At 53.6% G+C, this 19,506-nt stretch overlaps 3 protein-coding genes across 6 annotated transcripts in view; 1 reads left to right on the top strand and 2 right to left on the bottom strand.

Annotated features, from left to right (window-relative positions):
- The window catches only part of UBA52 (ubiquitin A-52 residue ribosomal protein fusion product 1), a 143,973-nt gene that overhangs the window by 50,508 nt on the left and 73,959 nt on the right, over positions 1 to 19,506 (bottom strand). The window lies entirely within an intron of this gene.
- The window catches only part of KXD1 (KxDL motif containing 1), a 256,867-nt gene that overhangs the window by 47,375 nt on the left and 189,986 nt on the right, over positions 1 to 19,506 (bottom strand). The gene's annotated exons all lie outside the window — the stretch shown is intronic.
- ELL (elongation factor for RNA polymerase II) overlaps positions 1 to 19,506 on the top strand; it is an 81,428-nt gene that overhangs the window by 17,776 nt on the left and 44,146 nt on the right. The window contains exon 2 of one of the 4 annotated variants that reach the window (XM_033401411.2): positions 3,670 to 3,805. The exons of the other annotated variants lie outside the window; for them this stretch is intronic. Coding sequence (XP_033257302.1) covers positions 3,749 to 3,805 — 57 coding nt within the window. The 5' untranslated portion in view covers positions 3,670 to 3,748. The remainder of the gene's footprint in view (positions 1 to 3,669; positions 3,806 to 19,506) is intronic. 4 annotated transcript variants of the gene reach the window in all.

Genomic DNA, 19,506 nt, shown 5'->3' on the forward strand with positions numbered 1-19,506 from the left:
GCAGCAGGGTGAACCATACCATATGAACATGTGGTGGGACCGTGTCCAGGAGGGGTGCAGGCCCCGTGTGATTGCCTTGTCCAGCTCACTCTGCCCAGTCTGTTCTGTCACTCCAAGGGCCAGCATCCTGCTCCAGATTCAGGATGCCGTCAGCTCAGCTCCCTCAGCAGACCCCTGCCCTGGAGGCCGTGACTGTTCTCAGTGGGGGGACTCTCCTCAGTCACATGTGTCTGATTCTCTCCCTTCCTCATTCTCCAGCTCTGCCAGATTCCTTTTCCAAATATAAAAGCTCTGCCACCTCCTTCTCACCAGCTTTATCCCAGTTCTCACCCCAGGGTGGTGGTATTCCCTCCCAGAGCACCATAAAATCCCCTCTGGAGTTGCTTGGGGCAGCAGCGCAGGCCCCAGGGTGGACAGTGCCGCCAGAGGGCCAGCAGTTCACAACACCTCCTCTGCGGCGGGTCTGGGCCTGGTGTGTTATGCTAATTTTAACGTTTTTCTTTTTGAGCGGGGTTCCCTTTTTACCAAGTAAAACCAACTTAAAATGCCACTTTATAAAGCAGGTGACAGGGGTGACTCTGGTGGGGGCCGGGGAGTCCTACTGGGTGGCCCATGCCATGGGGGTTGGGCCCCAGCTCTGCCCAGGAACCCTTGGTGAGATTCTGGCCTCATCCTGGGCAGTGTCCTCCCACTCCCAGGGCTTTCCAAGCCTCCACAGCCTGCCTGGGTTGGGGGCACCCCAGATGGCAGCATTGGGGCATTTGCTTGGAGCCCCGTATTGTTACCAGTGACCAGGCTCCTTCCTGGGCATTGGCAAACCTTGCTAGGCTGCTGAATGCTTTCCTCAGGTAGGGGCTTTTGGATTCTGCATTTATGGGCCCAGAACTTCTTCCCTAAGTTGGCTCAGAGGCAAAAAGAAAGAGGAAGGTCATTGAGTTTCCTCGCAGAACCCTGACCACGCTGCACGCGCACGTTCCTGCTTCTCTGTCCTGGAGATCTGGCATGCGGCCGCTGGTGTTGCTGCTGTTTGTCTTCCTTCATGGATAGGGTTTGGGAATCCCAAAAAGCCGCTGTTTGGGGTCCTGGAATGTCCTTGGTGGGGATATTTGACCTTTTGACTCTAAAGGTTTCCTCCTAATTTGGCTGGTTGGAGGGTTTTCTGTGGTGGTGTGGTTCCCATTTGCAGAACTGACAAAGGCCAGCTCACCCTGGGTTCTGGCTGCCCCAGCGGTCTGCAGCACCGCTGTCGCCAGTGCCTCCACCTGGAGCAGTTGGTGCAGGCCTGCACCCCTCCCTCCCTAGGGGTCTGTGCCCCTTGCCACCCTCACCTGGGATGCCCTCTGTCCCCTCCTGACTCACTCCTGTCACACCCACGACTCACGGAAAGCACTCTGTCAGCATAGATAGCTCTGTGGTCATGGCTCCCGGAAGCCTCCCTGCACCCACAGACACGGGGCCTGCCGTGTGTTCTTGTGCCGTCACCCCAGGGTCGCCGTGTCTCTTCTCTGGGTCCACTGCTTTCCTGGAGCCCTCATTCATCTCTGGCTGGGAGTGTGGGTCCTTAACGGGATATCCAGCCACAGTGATAGGGGCCACTCCTGTCCTACAGAGCTCTGGGACATTTGGTGGCCTAACGTGGAGTTTCTGCCACCTGTTACAAACCCCTCATTTGTAACAGCTGGGTGGTGTTGCCACTCACTGCTGCTGGGGGCCACCTGTGGGCGGCGATGTGCGATTCACAGGGCTCCCGGGGACCCCGCTGCCCAGGCCCCAGCATTCTCTCCTTGACAGCCAAAGGCCTTTCTTTGAAAGTCTCCTCGGGAATTCCCTGGCAGTCCAGTGGTTAGGACTCCTCGCTCTCACTGCCTAGGATCCGGGTTTGATCCCTGGTCGGGGAAATAAGATCCCACAAGCTGTGCAGCACGGCCAAAAAGAAAAAAGGTCTCCTTTTTAGTGTCTGTGCTCTTGCTGCCTCCCCTCCTTCCTGCCCACCAAGAAGCACACTCCTGGAGTCCAGAATGCTCCCCAAGGACGGAGTGTGCATGAGAGGGCCTGGCACACACCAGGCCTTTGCTGTGAGCCTGTGAATTTGATTGGGCCTTCTCTTTCTGGATCAGTGGTTTCTGACTTTGTTTTGCTCTTACATGGTGCAGCCAGCTCTTAGGCCCCAGCCAGGTGTGTCAGACAGACCAGTGGGAAGTGCCTCACTCCCACAGAGCACACCCTGCTGAATGCTGAGGCCCCTCAGGTCCTGCCCCGTGACTCCAGTGCAGCCTCATCTGCTCCCGTGAGCAACTGGCACCTGGCTCAAGATACTTGGCCAGCCCGACCACAGACTCGAGGGAGGGCCAGGATCTGCTGTCCTGTGGGTTGTGCCTCGTTCCCCACTACCCCCAGCAGCTGACCTTTCGTGCCACCTCTGCGAGCGTGTCCCAGGACGTTTCCCACTTCTTTTTGCATACCAGATTGTCTTATTCTTCCTAATTTTGTGGTAGTGCTGGGCAAAAATGGTATCTCTCATTTGTGTTTTCTTGGTGGCATCTCATATATTTTAGCCACTTGTACTGTCTTCTCAGTCTGTGCCACTCGTCGCCTTTTCCTCTTGGTGTGTGTGTGTCTTTGAATGGGGTTCACTCCCGCGCCAGTTAACCCTCTCAGCTCTCTCACTGGGTGCCACCTGAATGCTGTCTGCTCTCCAGAACGGCATTGCGGCGTAGTCATTTCTTCTCCCAGGTGTGACCCACCACACACTTTTTTTAAAAAAATAAATTTATTCATTTATTTATTTATTTTTGGTTTTGTTGGGTCTTCATTGCTGCGCGTGGGCTTTCTCTAGTTGCGAGCGGGGGCTACTCTTCATAGCCGTGCACGGGCTTCTCACTGCGGTGGCTTCTCTTGTTGCGGAGCATGGGCTCTAGGTGTGTGGGCTTCAGTAGTTGTGGCACACGGGCTCAGTATTTGTGGCTCGCGGGCTTAGTTGCTCCGTGGCATGTGGGATCTTCCCAGACCAGGGCTCAAACCCATGTCCCCTGCATTGGCAGGTGGATTCTTGACCAGTACACCACCAGGGAAGTCCGTGACCCACCACACTCTTGACCGAACAAGATCGCCTCGGTTTTGGCTTGGCTGTCCCTGTGAGTGGCACTTACTCATGGGCTCTTCTCTGGCAAGTCGGCTGTGTAAAGTTGGCAACCAGCTGGCCATTTGTCACTTGCTTGAGTGTGACGGTGGACCCAGCTGGCCAATGACTTTGAAGCACTTAGACTGTGTTGTTAGACTATTTTCCAGGGTCTTGGGTTTGCTTCCATTTACCTCAGTGACATATTAGTGGAAAAAACGTGCTTGTGGATTGGAAAATACTAGTCTGTATAGCCCCTGTTGGTTCCCAAAGTTATTCCATATATGTATAGCGTTTGAGCCCACGCCAACTTCAGGAAGCAGCGGTGGTCAGTTAGGGCCACTGTGCCAGGCCATGGGAGGCACTGCTTGTCCCTGGGTCAGAGTGAGGGCTCACTGAGAGGTCTGGGCCCCTGTGCCATGCTGGCCTTGGCTGGGATGAGGATGTGCCATCCATCAGCCCCAACACACAGCTGCTTCCCTGAAGGAAGCCATAATTCCCCCATCATCCCTCCATCCTGCAAGGGTGGTTCCTATTTCTGCCTTTGACAGAGTCAATTCCTTGAGGAGGGATCTGCTGACAGGTCCTGCTTGGAGAAAACTGGATTTGACCTGCAGGATTTCAAATGTCATGACCAGAGGGTTGCCGGGGCTGCTGTTAAAGGACTCCATGACAGACGTCTGCGTGGTGAGTGCTTGGTGAGCACCATCTAAGGGGTTCAATCAAATGCTGAACGTGCACTGGGGTCCTTACGGAGATACCCACCACGTACATGGCAGATGTGGAAACATGAGTGTGGCTAGTAATCATGTTTTACTTAAATGAGCTTATTGTTATTACTTTTATTATTATTGACTTGTTATCACCTTGTTGAATATTATTTGAGATCATCAATACAGTTTTGGGAAAGGTTCCCTGGCTCTGATGGTTCCCTTGGTTTGGGGGGTGGGGTGCTCCCTTTGTCTGGGTCTGGCCTGTCAGCCGTCCCTGGTGGGGACGAAAAAGGCAAGAACAAGGTCATTCCCATTTCTCAGATGAGAAAACTGACTACACAGCTGGTTAGAAGGTGGTTTCCCTCACTCTGGAGGTCCTCGGAGGTCTCTTGGCCTTGCCTTCTTCCTTGCGTCAGGGTTGTTGTTTGTTTTGTTTTGTTTTAAAGAGTGTTGCAATACTTTATTTTCCAGCGTTCAAAAACTGAGAGGCAGGAAGGAGCCGGAGGTCACGTGCGTGGCAGAGCCGGTTTGTGCTGTTCTGTACGTTGTTTCAGCACAGCCCCGTGTGGCCAAGCCAGAGAGATTAAGTGTCTTACTTAGGTCACACAGCTCTTAAGTGGCAGATCCTGAAGTGGAAGCAAATCCTCTGATCGTAGTTCTGGGCCCTGAGACAGAAGTTTTGCTTTTGAGTCCCAGCAGCTGCTGAAAACCCCAGTGTATCATTCCTGTTCTTAAGCCTTTGGTTCCCTGTCTCTGCTGGGACCGGTTGACTGATGTGGAAGCCTGGCAGGTGCACTGCTCCGATCTCCTATAAGGAAAGGACAGGACACCTCCAGGTGCTGCCTCAGCTTTCAAGCAGTGCCCAGCCCTTCCCCCCCAGCTATGGGTTGGGTTTGAATGGCTTGGAGTGGTGTGGAGGAGGGGACCCTGGACCTTGGAGCGGGTTAGAACCTTTTGGCTTATCATCCCTGCATAAGGCTGTGAGTTTCATGTGACGTTCTCCTTAACCCAGCCCCCGGGGCAGCGTGGTGGTGATGGGAGGCTGGACCAGCCGAGGGCCCCCAAGTTCACCTGACCTCTCATCCTGGTTGATTCTGTGTTCCTAGCCTAGAAGTCCAGAAAGCGTTTGGACTGTACTGTGCAGTCTCACTGCCGATGCACGCGACTGTCAGTGCCAGCGAGACACTTCCGTCTTCCTTTCCTAAATAGACCTTCTGGTCCTCCTTCCGCTGAGGCGGCTGGCCTGGAGTCCTGCCAGGTTCTCCTTCTGTGATGGCGCAGATTGTAAGCTGCTCCCGAAATCTAATTTCAGGCCTGAGATAAAATGGTTTTGTTGACCTGAGGTTGTTGAGTAGGAAGGCAGGAGACTTGAGTTTTTCCTTCTAGGGGTTTCGTGTTGCTGGAGTGATGTTTGCTCGCTTAGAAGACTCGGTATTCCGGCCACGGTGAGAGTCCACTGTGCTCCTCCTGTCGCTGAGGCTGGCCTCACTGCGTCTCCTACACAGACTACCCTTCTAGAAACTTTAAAAAAAGTTGTTTCTTGCACCTGACCTGGTTTTATTTATTTTCGAGCTCAGGAAGACGTGTTCTGTCACTCACAGGTGTGGCACGTGGCTGGGTCTCCTCAGGTTTGGTCTGTTGAGCAGCCGAGTGGTGGAGGCAGCACTTTCCTGGGTCACCCCTCGGGAGACTCTGCTGCTTCCCGAGCCTGGAGGTTGCTCTGGCTCCGTTGTCTCCGAGACTACAGAATGCTCACTGCAGGAGGCTCCTGCCTCTTTTGGAATCTCAGCCAGTGTCCGCGCTTGAGGTCCTCCTGTGTGAGGCAGGGGCTGCACGACCCCTGGGCTCACGCATGGCTCTCCTTTGCTCCAGCGTGCCACGTGGCACACACTCAGGCACGGCCGTCGCAGCTCGAGGTTGTCAAGATCTGAAGTTTGGCTTGGTGATGCCTAAAGGCACCTGTGTGGGGACCTGGCCGGTCTGGGTTGAGTCCTCCTTCCCTCGTCGTGGGGCTCAGGCATGGCCCGAGCCTCCGTTTCTCCCTCTGTGAGGAGGGAGCAGTTGCCCCTTCCCTGGAGGTTGTGAGGGACTGAGTGGAGTGTCAGATGAAGGGCCACGTGAAGGGGTGTCCTCTGCTCATCGCTGTCACGCTGGGGAGAGGATGCACTCGGCCACACCTCCACGCCTGTCCAAACCCTGGTCATCATCTTTTGGGGTGTGCAAATCCCCGCCGTCAGGGCAGGGAGCAGGTGTGCCAAGGAGAGGCCCCTTCTGGAGAGTGCAGGGGCCTCTGCTCGGCCCTCCTCCCTGAGCCCTGTCACCCCAGGCTCAGGTCAGAAGGTCAGCAGAGGCACTGGCCTCTGCCAGATCTTTCCCTCAGCCCAGGCTGAGGTACTTGGGGTCAGCCTGCCCATCCCCTACCCTAGTGCAGACTCCCCGGAAGTGGCTGTGCAGGGGACCTGGCTTCTACCGGCCCTGCCTAGCGCTGGGGGCCCCTCTTCCCTCCCCATCACTCTACTCTGCCCGGCTCAGCATCCTTAAGACTGGTCTCTCTGTTTGGACCCCCCCCCCACTTTCCTCCCTCAGCTGCAGTGGGGAGCTAATGGGGACATGAGTGAGGAGGAATGGCAGAGGCCAGCAGCTCCCATCTGGGGTCTCCTGCTACTCCTTACTGGCTCCTGTTCTGTGCCCCAGCTGCCCAGAGCAGTGGTTGACATGCGCGTGGGACCAAGCAACGCCCCTTTGGGTGCTCAGGCCCTCTCTCCCTGCTCCGTTTCCCTGGTCTGGCCTCCCTTGAGGTCTGTCACCTCCCATCCTTCTGGTCTTGGCTCAGCGCCCCCTCTCATCCCATCAGAACAGCCTCTCCCAGTGTCACTCTATTGTCCACTCTTAAACTGTGCCAAGGGACCCTGAGTGGACAGGGCAGCGTCTGTCTTATTGGCTGCTGGGTCCCCGCCTCCCGCCTCCATCCTTCCAGCTTGCTGTAGTGCTTTTGCTGCCTTCTCCAGCTATTAAGTCCTAGGCGAGATGGTTCTGAGATTACACCTGCCAAAGGTGCCAGGTGTCCAGGTGTTGCCAGCTCAGGAAGTGGAGGGAGAGGATTCCAGTCTGGCATGGGCAGAGCCGATGCAGCTCTGAAGGCAAAGAAGATGCTGGGAGATGCAGTTACCTGGTCTGGTGCCCAGAATGGGGCAGATGAGTGTGGGGTGGTGGGAGGGGTCGAGCTGAGCAGAGGTAGGGAGTTGGAAATTTTCGTCTGTGGTCTTTAGTGCCAGGCAGCAGAGAGGAGGGACCTGGGGAGTAGAAAGACCTGGGGGGATTTCAGGGAGGGTCTTTGGTCTTTGGGGATCCTCATGCCCTGGGATAGATTTCTAGTATTGATTTTTGTTTCTGATTACCTGCCTGGTGAGAGAGATCTTACTGTGCCCTTGTAGGACAGGTCACCTCTTAGGGGCCTCTGGGACTGTCCCCTCTGGAGGGCACCTGTGTGCTGGGACCAGAGCAGACAACACTGGGAAAAGTGATCAGTGACCCAGCAGGCCTTTCCCAGGCTGCAGGGTAAAGGACGGTGTTTCCCAGGGACCAGGTGGCTGGTGGGCCCTCTCCCTTTGTCTGTGGGGCTGTCTAGGTATGGACGTCCTGCCTGCCCTACCCGTTGGGTCACCTGGGTAGGTTAGAGAGGGAAAAATATGCCATGTTCTTGTCATTTCATCCTCCTGAGTGGGGCGTCTCGCTCCCATTTAATGGTCTCTGTTTTTTGCCCAAGGTGAAGCCCCAGACCCTGCGTTCAGTGGAGCCCAGCCCTTTCTGCCCTGGCTAGCAGCCTCAGAGGGGACAGAGGTGTCATTATGCTGCCTAGAGCCCAGGCAAGCTCTGCAGTGCTGCAGTACAGAGAGGGTGTTTTTTGGTAGGTGCTGGGTAGAGCTTCCCAGCAGGGCCTGGTGGGCAGCTCTGGTGACAGCGGCCCCTTCTCACCACCCTGGGGTCTGAGCTGCCTGTGACGGTCTCCTTCTTTCCTTTTTAGGTTCTCATACAAATCCCTGGGCTTGTAGAAATGGTTTGTCTTTGGTACATCCCTCGCTTTCCTTCTTAGTTACCCTCCTGGTCTGGTCTTGGTGCAGAAGACGAAGGCAGCCTGCCCTCGCCTCTGCTTGTCCAAGTGGCTTTAGAAACCGCACCAGATCAGGAGCAGCAGTTTGGCCCAGCCTGCTCTGTGAGGTGTTCAGAGCTGCCCTTTTCATTTTGGGGGTGGGAGGGGGTCTTAGGAGGAATTGCTGGGTGTGGGGGGAACATGTACTTATTCTAGCCTTTCCTGGTGTCGTCTCAGCCCAGCTGATGGAGGTCCGACTGAGGCCAGCACACAGGCTCTTCCTGCCAGGGGGTTTGGGGAGATGGGGCAGGAGGGACAGCCACTCCAGGGAATAGGCAGCCTGACGCTGCAGAAGGGCAACCTGAGTGAGAAGGCGAGGCTAAGGGGCCTGCAGAAGGGGCCTGCTCAGGGGGAGGTACTCCAGACAGGCGGGGAGGGGGGGGTCATTCATTTCCAAATGTCCTCTCAGTTGTGTGACATCTTGTGGTGCCTGCATGCACCTGTGTTCATGATGTAGTAATGGCATTTTAAATAATTGGAACCAGATGTTCTAGGACTCAGCCATGTGTTCCCCACTGCATGGAGGACCCGCCCGCTCCGTGGGCATCAGCAGTACTGGTGTGGAGGCCAGGGTGCTGACATTCCATGCCCGAGTTAGCACTTTACGTGGCTTATCTGGTGATTCCTCACCCCCAACTTTCTGAGGCCAGGAGTAAATAGTGTTTTAGAGACAGTGGATTAGTGGGGGTAATTTTTTTTGAACACAGCCTACTTTATAAGCACCTTCCCAGTCAGGCTGTCATGGCCACACCCTATTTGGGGCAGCTCCTGGTAAGTCACTGAATCACAGACAGGGGCCTCGGCCCTTTCTGGGCATGATCCCTCTCAGATGCCTAAAATATGTAGAATTACGAAGGAAATGTGCTACACAGAGAGTGAATAAAGTATTAAAAAGGAATGTGTGACCTAGTAACAAATTTATTATGTTGATGTGTTAAGTGATGAGATCTAGCAGTGGATCTAGTTGCTGTAATTTTGAAATTGTGGTGAGCAAAAATGGTGTTTGAAGACAGCAACAAACCATCATTTGATGCGCTAAAGCATATCAGAGTTGATACTGCTCATAACTGCTGTAGTTTGTTGCCTGCCTTTGTAACTGAAGGAAATGCTAAGTTACAGTTAGTGGAAATAGATGTGTTTTTTCTTCCCACCCAAATTCAAGGACGCCCCAAATGTGAGCCCTGTTCTGTACACTTCTTCCAATGTAGGGCCCTCAGCAGCTGTCTCAGGCATGGACCTCTGTAATCTGCTGTGAGGAATGAGGAAGCTTCCTAGTCTCAGTCTTGGAACCGAGGCTCCTTTGAGAGCTGGACAACCCCTTGGCTCTGGCCAGAACCTCTTGTGGTGCTAGGACGTCAGAGAGGTCCCAGAGGAGGGCGGGGATGAGTTGGGAGCCAGCACCAAGGACCCCAGGGCCAGTCTGAGACAATCTGAGTATCAGGATAAGTAAGGACTGGAATGCACTTGAGACCATTGCAAAAGGCAGTCCATGAGTCTGTCCATATCAGGGCTCTCCAGAGAAACAGAACCAATAGGAGTGAAGGAGTGAGAAGAGACTTGTTTGCGTGTGTGTGTGTGTGTGCGCGCGCGCGCGCGTTTGGCTGAGCCTCGCGGTTTGTGGGATCTTAGTTCCCTGACCAGGGACTGAATCCAGGCCATGGCAGTGAAAGTGCGGAGTCCTAACCACTGGACCAACAGGGAATTCCCTTGTGTGTGTTAAAAAAAATTTTTTTTTTATTGAAGTACAGTTGATTTACAATGTTGTGTTAATTTCTACTGTGCAGCAAAGTGATTCAGTTATACATATATATACATTCTTTTAAAAATATATTTTCTATTAAGGTTTATCATAAGGATATTGAATATAGTTCTCTGTGCTATAGGGTAGGACCTTGTTGTTTATCCATTCTGTGTATAATAGCTTACATCTGCTAACCCCAGCCTCCCACTCCATCCCTCCCCCACCCCCCTCCCCCTTGGCAACCACAAACAAGTCTGTTCTCTATGTCTGTGGGTCTGTTTCTGTTTCATAGATGGTTCATTTGTGTCATATTTTAGATTCCACATATAAGTGATATCATATGGTATTTGTCTTTCTCTTTGACTTACTTCACTTAGTGTGGTAATCTCTAGTTGCATCCATGTTGCTGCACATGCATTATCTCATTCCTTTTTCTGGCTGAGTAGTTTTCCATTTTATATAGGTGCCACATCTTCATTATCCATTCATCTGTCCATGGACATTTAGGTTGTTTGCATGTCTTGGCTATTGTGAATAGTGCTGCTATGAACATAGGCGTGCATGTATCTTTTTAAAAATTATTTATTTATTTGGCTGCTCTGGATCTTAGTTGCGACATGTGGGACCTAGTTCCCTGACCAGGGATCGAAACTGGGCCCCCTGCATTGGGAGCGCTGAGTCTTAGCACTGGACCACCAGGGAAGTCCCATATGTATCGTTTTGAATTAGAGTTTTTGTCTGATGTATGCCCAGGAGTGGGATTGCTGGATCATATGGTAATTCTATTTCTATTTTTAGTTTTCTGAGGAACCTCTATACTGTTTTCCATATTGGCTGTACCAACTTACATTCCCACCAGCAGTGTAGGAGGGTTCCCCTTTTCCCACATCCTCTCCAGCATTTGTTATTCATAGAGTTTTTAAATATTTATTTATTTTATTTATATTTATTTTTGGTTGTGTTGGGTCTTCGTTGTTGTGCGTGGGCTTTCTCCAGTTGTGGTGAGCAGGGGCTACTCTTCGTTGCGGTGCACAGGCTTCTCATTGCGGTGGCTTCTCTTTTTGCGGAGCGCGGGATCTAGGCGCGTGGGCTTCAGTAGTTGTGGCACGCAGGCTCAGTAGCTGTGGCTCACGGGCTCTAGAGCACAGGCTCAGTAGTTGTGGCACACGGGCTTAGTTGCTCCGCGGCACGTGGGATCTTCCTGGACCACGGCTTGAACCCGTGTCCCCTGCATTGGCAGGCAGACTCTTAGCCACTGTGCCACCAGGGAAGTCCTCGTAGAGTTTTTAATGATGGCCATTCTGACCGGTGTGAGGTGATACCTCATTGTAGTTTTTTTTTTTTTTTTTTTTAAAGACTAGGTTTTATTATGGTTTCTAATTTAAACTTGAAAATATGTTTCTATTTGGTTTTTTTTTTGCGGTATGCGGGCCTCTCCCTGTTGTGGCCTCTCCTGTTGCGGAGCACAGGCTCCGGACGCGCAGGCTCAGCGGCCCATGGCTCACGGGCCCAGCCGCGTCTGTGGCATGTGGGATCTTCCTGGACCAGGGCACGAACCCGTGTCCCCTGCATCGGCAGGCAGACTCTCAACCACTGCGCCACCAGGGAAGCCCCTCGTTGTAGTTTTGATTTGCGTTTCTCTTAATAATTAGCAATGTTGAGCATCTTTTCATGTGTCTATTGGCCCCTTGTGTTTGAGAAGAGACTTCTTGTAAAGAATTGGGTCATGCAGTCATGGGGGCTGGCAAGTCCAAAACCTGTAGGGCGGGCTGGCAGGCTGGAGACCCGGGGAAGAGCTGATGTTGTATCTTGAGCTCAAAGGCTGTGCGGGGGCAGAAGTCCTCCTTTTTCCAGAGGATCTTGGTCCTTTTTTCTCTTACAGCCTTCAACTGATTGGGAGGGTTGTGGAGGGTAATCTACTTTACTCAGAGTCTATTGATTTAAATGTTAATCACATCTAAAAAATGCCTTCACTGCAGCTGGTATCTGACCAAGCAGTTGGGTTCCCTGGCCTAGCCAAGTTGACACATGAAATTCACCATACTGCTGATGGTAGCATGTAAATAAATTAGTGGGGAAAAGGGAGGGCTCCTGCTTATGGTGGGATGCCGAGGCTGCCAGAGACAGGGACTGAGTTTTACAGTCACCACCGTGAAGCTGTGGAGGATGGGGCTGGCTGAACCCGGGCTGTGGGTGGAGAGCAAGCGTCTGTTGTGACCCGCATGGGGAGAAGGCAGACCGAACAGGGTGGCCCTGCCTGGGTGATCAGAGTTAACCGTCCCAGAAGGGCAGACAGACCCCTCTGCGAGTGCCTCTGGGTGGGGTGCCGTGGAGGACGATGGTCACCTCCCGTCATGCGGGTGGAGCACAGTGCAGTTCATCACAGTGACACTAGGTAGACCCAAAGTGTAGCATGCTCTAGTAAAGAAAAGGCAGGGCCGCCTGTATCCTCCAAAAATGTCAATGTCCTAAACGTCAGAGAACAGCCAAGAGGGCTTCCCTGGTGGTGCAGTGGTTAAGAATCCGCCTGCCAGTGCAGGGGACACGGGTTGGATCCCTGGTCCAGGAAGATCCCACGTGCCGCAGAGCAACTAAGCCCGTGTGCCACAACTACGGAGCCTGCGCTCTAGAGCCCACGAGGCACAACTACTGAGCCCACATGCCACAGCTACTGAAGCCCGTGAGCCTAGAGCCTGTGCTCCGCAACAGAAGACACTGCAATGAGAAGCCTGCGCACCGTGACGAAGAGTAGCCCCCGCTCGCCACAACTAGAGAAAACCCACACACAGCAACAAAGACCCAATGCAGCCAAAAATAAACAAACAAACAGCCAAGAAACCTCCAGATTAAAGGTGGCTGATGAGCCGGGGTGGCTCAGTGCTGTGTGCTGTTCTCCTCACTGGAGGGAGGGCAGTGGGAGGACACCACCGAGCCAGGTGGCAACGTGGAAGGTAGACAGTGGTGCACAGTGTCCCGTCAGTAATGAACATGGTGAAACTGGCGGCTGTCATGTGGTTTACTCCTAGGAGACGCACTGAGTGTTTAGGGGTGAAGCGCAGTGGTGTGTGCAGCTTACTCTCAATTAGTTTGGGAAAGCAAGCACGTGCACCCAAATCTATATGTTATGGCGTGCATGTGTGCGTAGGGGCAGAGAGCTTGTGGGCAGGTGGGGAAAAGTTAGCGGCAGGTCAGTGTGGGGTTTAAAGGTATTTGGGTATTCTTTGTGCCCTTGCAGCTTTTCTGTGAGCTTGGGATTATTTCCAGACCATATTTAGGAGAGATAGCCAGGCAGGGACGTTTGTTCCCTGCTCCCGGAAGCAGCGTCTCACCTGCCACACGGTGTGGTTAGGGCTGGCTCACGTCTCTACTCTGCATGCAGCTGAGCCCTGACTTGGGTGACCTGGTGCCAGACCATCTGGAGATGGTCACCATCCTGGAGACCAGCAGTGATAGGACATCCTCCCTCCTGGGACTCATCTTCAGACCAGCCCAGCATGTCTGTCAGGGAGATGTCCTCACCTGGTGGCAGGAGTCCGAGTGAGCGTGCCCCACTGGGAGCCTTTCTGAGGAAGCCTCAGTTGAGGAGTCAGCCGGTTGGATCCAGGGAAGAATGCCTCGGACAGTGGCTTGGGGGGGTGTCACACAAGTGCTGGGTTTGAGTATCGTAAAGGGGGTCACCGTGAGCCCCCAGGGCTGCAGGATGTGATTTGACGAATGCTTGTAAGAGTCCTGGAAGGACTCCTCATTTACATCTACACTCTGTTCTTACTCAGATCCGCAGTTTGCTCAGCAGAACTCCAGCTGCCTCCTGGCTTCTGGGGCGCGTCAGCTTTACACAAATACACAGTGCTTAATCTTGTCACTTTGAGCCGAGATCAGTCACTTTTGTTTTTAGGCAGGTGACAAGATGTTCTGTAAAAAGGTGGCTGACGGTTTCAGACTTCTGGCTCATTTGTGCTTTCAGGGCAAGACTCTCCTCCAGCAGGCTGATGAATGAAAATGGATCTGCAGAAACAGGAGCGCCCTGTGCAGCTCCGGCGAGGACGCTGGTCAGCCAGTTGAGGAGGGTGACAGGAGCATCCAAAGCAGCATGGCCCCATTGATGCTGAAGGAAAGGCAGTCAGGGGAAAAGATCTGTCCTAAAGTAGTAGAGGACCCTCCGCCTCCTGGTTTGGGGGGCCGTCCTGGGTTTGAGTGTATGCTCTGCCGCTTCCTGAGCTGGTGACCTTGAGCAAAGCTGCTGGCTTCCCTGAGCCTCAGTTCCTCATGCACCCAGAGCTGATTGTGGAAACACGTGACCTTGTCCACGGGAGGTCCCCACGGTTAGGCTCTTGAGGGCCAGTGGGTGCAAGCTGCTGGCAGAACACATGCTGCTCCCACCCCAGAAGAGACCAGCATTGCTGCCCCACCCGCTCTGCAGGATGGGCCCAGTTTGGTGACATTTCTCGTTGGGCTGTTTGCTCTGGGGGCAGGTCATGTTTCTTGGGGGGCAGTTAGTTGGTGGACCTTGGTGGACACCTGTGCACAACTTAACCCAGGAACAGGGCTGATCCTTTTGCTGATGGGAGCCAGGTGGCAGCTGATGTGTTTGGAGAGGCGGCCTGGGCCAAGCGTCACTCGCTGCTCACCTGCCGGGGGCCCGTGGGCACATCTCTCAGAACTCCAGTTCAGAAGGAGTGTGGTGGAGGCAACCCGCCCCACAGACTTCCCTGTCAGCCCGTCTGTGCTCAGAAGGGGCTGTACTCACCACCCGGCAGCGGCAGCTGGCAGAGAGCCCTTTGAGAGGTTGGTCTGAAGCCAATGGCTGGGATGACAGCTGGATGGGCAGCTGGGCCCTGCCTCCCTGGGCTCCAGCAGCTCCTGAGTGTCCAGAGTCTGAAAGTCCAGGTTGTTCTGGGAAGGCCTGTTCTGTCTGTCAGGGTGATAGAGGATCCTCTTGCTCCCAAAGTCTGACACCTGGGTCTGTCGGAGGCCAAGCAAGGATCGGAAGGGACTGATCCATTCTGGGCTCTGATAGTGATGAGACCTGAGTGCCCGACAGCCACACGGGTCCTCACTGTGGAGATGCTCTGCAGGTGCAGGACTCAGGGCAGTGTTGGCTCCCAGGGCCTCCCCGAGGGTCCAGCACAGCCTGGCCTCGGCCAGGTCAGGTTAGGTTCTGTTTCTCAAAGACAAGTTTAAAAGTGTGCCGATTTCATACAGTCTGCTCCATGTCAGACCCTGTGAAGTTGAAGACTTTCTTGGGACATGTAGCTGGTAACTAGGGGCCCATATCTGAGCCAGCCACCTGGCCGCTCAAAGCCCTATCCCCAAACTGCAGGCTGCACCCAAGCCCAGCTCCGTGCATGGTGCCCTAGTGCTCCTCCAGGAGAAGGAAGATCGTGGGCTGAATTCAGCGATGTTGGCTTTCTGAGGCCTTGCTGCCCAGAACACACACCTCACACGTGTTTGTTTGTCACGTTTGTTCTTCTCTCTCCTGCCCCACACATTTGAGGGCAGGCCAGGACGAGCCCTGGGCCCAGTCAGTGCCCACCCCCTGGTGCCATAAGAGCAGGCCAATGACCAAGGGACCTGTAGGCGGGTCCCAAGCCCTAGGCCATCTTTTCTCCCGGATTTTTTTTTTTTTTTAACAAATTCTTGTTTTATTTCTTTTGGCCCTGCCACGCAGCTTGTGGGATCTTAGTTCCTGACCAGGGATTGAACCCGCGCCTTTGGCAGTGAAAACGCAGTCCTAACCACTGCAACACCAGGGAATTCCCTTCTCCCAGATTTTGATGGCTCTTTGAGACTTTTGGAGTTTTCTGGCTCAAAATATCAGAGTTGGGCTTCCCTGGTGGCGCAGTGGTTAAGAATCCGCCTGCCGAGGCAGGGGACACGGGTTTGAGCCCTGGTCTGGGAAGATCCCACATGCCGCGGAGCAACTAAGCCCGTGCACCACAACTACTGAGCCTGCGCTCTAGAGCCCGCGAGCCACAACTACTGAGCCCGTGTGCCACAGCTACTGAAACCCGCATGCCTAGAGCCTGTGCTCCGCAACAAGAGAAGCCACCACAATGAGAAGCCCGCGCACCACAATGAAGGGTAGCCCCCGCTTGCTGCAACTAGAGAAAGCCTGTGCGCAGCAACGAAGACCCAATGCAGCCATAAATAAATAAATAAATAAAATTAATCTTTAAAAAATATATATATATATCAGAGTTGCTAGAAAGAGAGAGGTTACCCAGCTCTCTGGGGAGGTTGGCTTGTCCAGACGTTTCTCCAAGCCTCTAGGATGTCTCTGGAACCCTCAGGAACAGTATCCCAGCCTGTGCTCCAAGGCCATGTCTCTGACCCAACCTTGTGGTGGAGGCAGCCTTTACTGCCCAGCTGATCGAGAATCGGCTCTGCTCAGAGGCAGTCTCCCTTCCCGGGGTCCCCAGCTGGTGAGTGGTGGTGTGTTCAAGGCAGGGTCTGCATGGTGAGGCCTTTTCTGTGGTTCTGAGCAATTAGGATTTACTCCTTTGCAGTGGTAGAAGTGGTGGAGGGTGTTGAACATGGCCTTGAGCTGATGCCTGAAGCTGGTCAGAGGCTGGTGGTGTGGAGAGGTAACATGGACTGGGAGCATGTGTCCGAGGTGACACGGTGGGACCAATGCTGAGTGAGCTCCTAGGCTGGGAGGGTGGGTCCCTGACCTGGCAGCTCCCAGATCCAGATTGCAGGTCATTTGTGTGTGTGAGAAGGAGATACAGGAGAGTGACCCTGCTGTGGGCACCAGCTGGAGGCCATGGGGTGGGGTGGGGGATCACATCCCAAAGGGGAGAGAAGGCCGAGTTCTCAGCCATGGCATTTATTTGTCTGTAATTTGTGCCTGCATCTCCTGGGACAGGTTTGGGGTGCTTTGCAGGTGATGAGAAGGGAGCAACTCGAGCTGAGCCCCATGCCGAGATGCAGACCAGCATCCTGGGCTGCGCCCCAGAGTACCTGGGCCATCTAGGTCAAGCCCTCAGCTTCCTCCGCTGTAAGATTCCATCCTCGTCACTGCTGTCTGGGGGAGAGAGAGAGAGAGAGAGCGAGAGCGAGAGAGACAGAGAGACAGAGACAGAGACAGAGACAGAGAGAGAGAGAGAGAGAGAGAGAGAGAGAGAGAGAGAGTGTGTGTGTGTGTGTGTGTGTGTGTGTGTGTGTGTGTGTGTGTGTGTGTGGTCGTGTTGCCCCCAGGCCATGGGCAGAGGACAGGTTTGGGCACAGTGAAGTTTGATGCTGAGTTCAGTGCCTGTTGATGAGTTTTAGTGGGCATTTAAAAAGGAAAAACAGGCACTTCCCTGGCAGTCCAGTGGTTAAGACTTCGCCTTCCAATGCAGGGGGTGTGCAGGTTCGATCCCTGGCCGGGGAGCTAAGATCCCATATGCCTTGCGGCCAAAAAACCAAAACATACAACATAAAACATAAGCAGTATTGTAACAAACTCAATAAAGGCTTTAGAAGCGGTCCACATCAAAAAAAAATTCTTTTTTAAATATTAAAAAAATAAATAAAAAATAAAAAGGAAAAACAAGCCCACTCAACATTCAGGCTCCTGGCGAGGCACGTCAGAAGCGCAATGGTGCAGAATGCCCCAGGTAGCTTTCTGCCTTTTTGTCTGCATTTCCGGAGTGCTTCCATCAGCCTTGTCAAGGGCTCCCTGAAAGAGAGTAAGATGAGGCCAAGGACACAGCTCCCTGAGGTGGGCTCCTGCTCAGAGGGAGGGGGCCTTAGGTCCCCGGAGCAGAGCAAGGGGCCTGGGCTGCAAACTCCAAGACACGGTGCTGTGGTTCTTTGCGCAAGCTTGCTCTGTTCCCACAGGGCAGCGGTAACACAGACAAGATGAGATCCGAGGTTCGGCCATCTGGGGACAGGGAACTGAGTCCAGCGTGTGGACCTGGCTCCTCCGCAGGCTGTGCTCAGTGCTGCAGGCTGCGTGTGCCGGGGGCGTGCAGCAGGTACTGACGTGGGGCGGCTTCTTAATTTTTCTATTTGAGGAAAGGCAGATGGGAAAGATGAAATAATAACGAGGCAAAGGTGTTGAAAAGAGGGCCTGGCGCAGGCGTGGGTTGCAGAGCTCAGAGAGGTGGCAGGGTTGGTGGCTCATGAGAGCGCACTCCCCTGGAGGCAGGCCTGGGATGTGCTGCGGGCAGCTGTGGATGGAACAGGGCTCAGCGGAATAGGAGCACTTTAATGTGAAGAATTGTTTAGCAAATGTTTGTCTCATCCCATTATGACCGGGTCACGTGCATTTCACAAAGAGTTTGGATAAATTGTGAAATTGGGATACAGTCTAATGGGGCAGTGACCAAGCATGAGCAGTGTGAGGGCCCCAGGACTGGCCTTCCTGTGAGGTTGGGATCAGCTCTGCTGGTGGAGTGGGGCCCCCAGCCCTGCCCTGTGACCTCCAGCAGCCCTGACCCCCGTACCTTATTTTCCTCCGTCGTAACAGCAGGAACCCTGATACCTGAGTAGTCGAAGATGGGAGTGAGTTTCCTGATGGATGCCTGCTGTCCTTGATACCACAAGTCATCATGTTCAATTTGGCTGTGATTTCCATGGAGAGCCTGTGCCCAGCAAGTCCGTGCAGCTCCCCTCCAGTCAGGGCTCAGATGCCGCCCACCCACTGACATTTAAGTAGAACACACACCAGACCCTGCCCTGCGGGTCCTTTTGCCCTTCCTGTGTACCGACGTCCCCTGTGCTCTGACTTGTCCAGTGACCCTCTGTAGAGTCACTGCTTTGGACACCTGGGGCAGTCGTGTCGGCTGGCACACGAGGGACACGGGACCCAGCAGGGGAGTGGTCTTGGTTCCACATGGCCTAGGCCCGACTTGTTGGCTTTATGGGTGTGTGAGCAGTGGAGCAGCATGTGCTGCCGCTCAGGGTGAGGCAGGGGTGTCAGGGGCAGGCAGGACACCATCTACCCCACCCCACCCCACGGGTGTTGTGAGGCTGAAACCAGATGATGTCCTCAAACCCTGCACCATCTGGCTGGTCAGCACCCAGGGAGTGTCGGGTCATGATGCAGAGAGCATGCAGACATGGGAGTCTGAAAGAGACCCTGCAGTGGGATCTGGGGTGGGGGTGGTGTTGGACTCAGCAGTTCTCTGGAACTTCTTTTTGTGGAGAGGAGAGGGAAATTGGTAAGAATTTAGAAGATTTTAATAAAATTGAGCCATTTAAAAAAAAAGAAAGGAGCAGGACTTCCCTGGTAGTGCAGTGGTTAAGAATCCACCTGCCAATGCAGGGGACACAGGTTTGATCCCTGATCCAGGAAGATCCCACATGCTGCGGAGCAACTAAGCCCGTGCCGCACAACTACTGAGCCTGTGCTCTAGAGCCAGCAAGCCACAACTACTGACCTCGCACGCCACAACTACTGAAGCCCACGCGCCTAGAGCCTGTGCTCTGCAGCAAGAGAAGCCACCGCGATGAGAAGTCTGCGCACCACAACGATGAGTAGCCCCCGCTCGCCGCAACCAGAGAAAGCCTGCGCGCAGCAAGGAAGACCCGACACAGCCATAAATAAATAATTAATTAATTAATTAAAAAAAATAGAATTAAGGACTGCATTTTGAAGGACATTGTTAAGAGAATAAAAAGACAAGCCACAGACTGGGAGAAAAATCTTTGTAAAACTCATCTGCTAAAGCTCTGGTATCTAGGATATAAGAAGAACTCTCAAAACGCAATAATAAGATGACCCAGTTTTAAAAAATGCGTTGGAGATTTGTATAGCTTCACCATAAAGATTCAAGAATGGCAGATTAGTCCATGAGAA

The sequence above is a fragment of the Orcinus orca genome, chromosome 3, assembly GCF_937001465.1.
Source record: "Orcinus orca chromosome 3, mOrcOrc1.1, whole genome shotgun sequence".
Classification (NCBI taxonomy): domain Eukaryota; kingdom Metazoa; phylum Chordata; class Mammalia; order Artiodactyla; family Delphinidae; genus Orcinus; species Orcinus orca.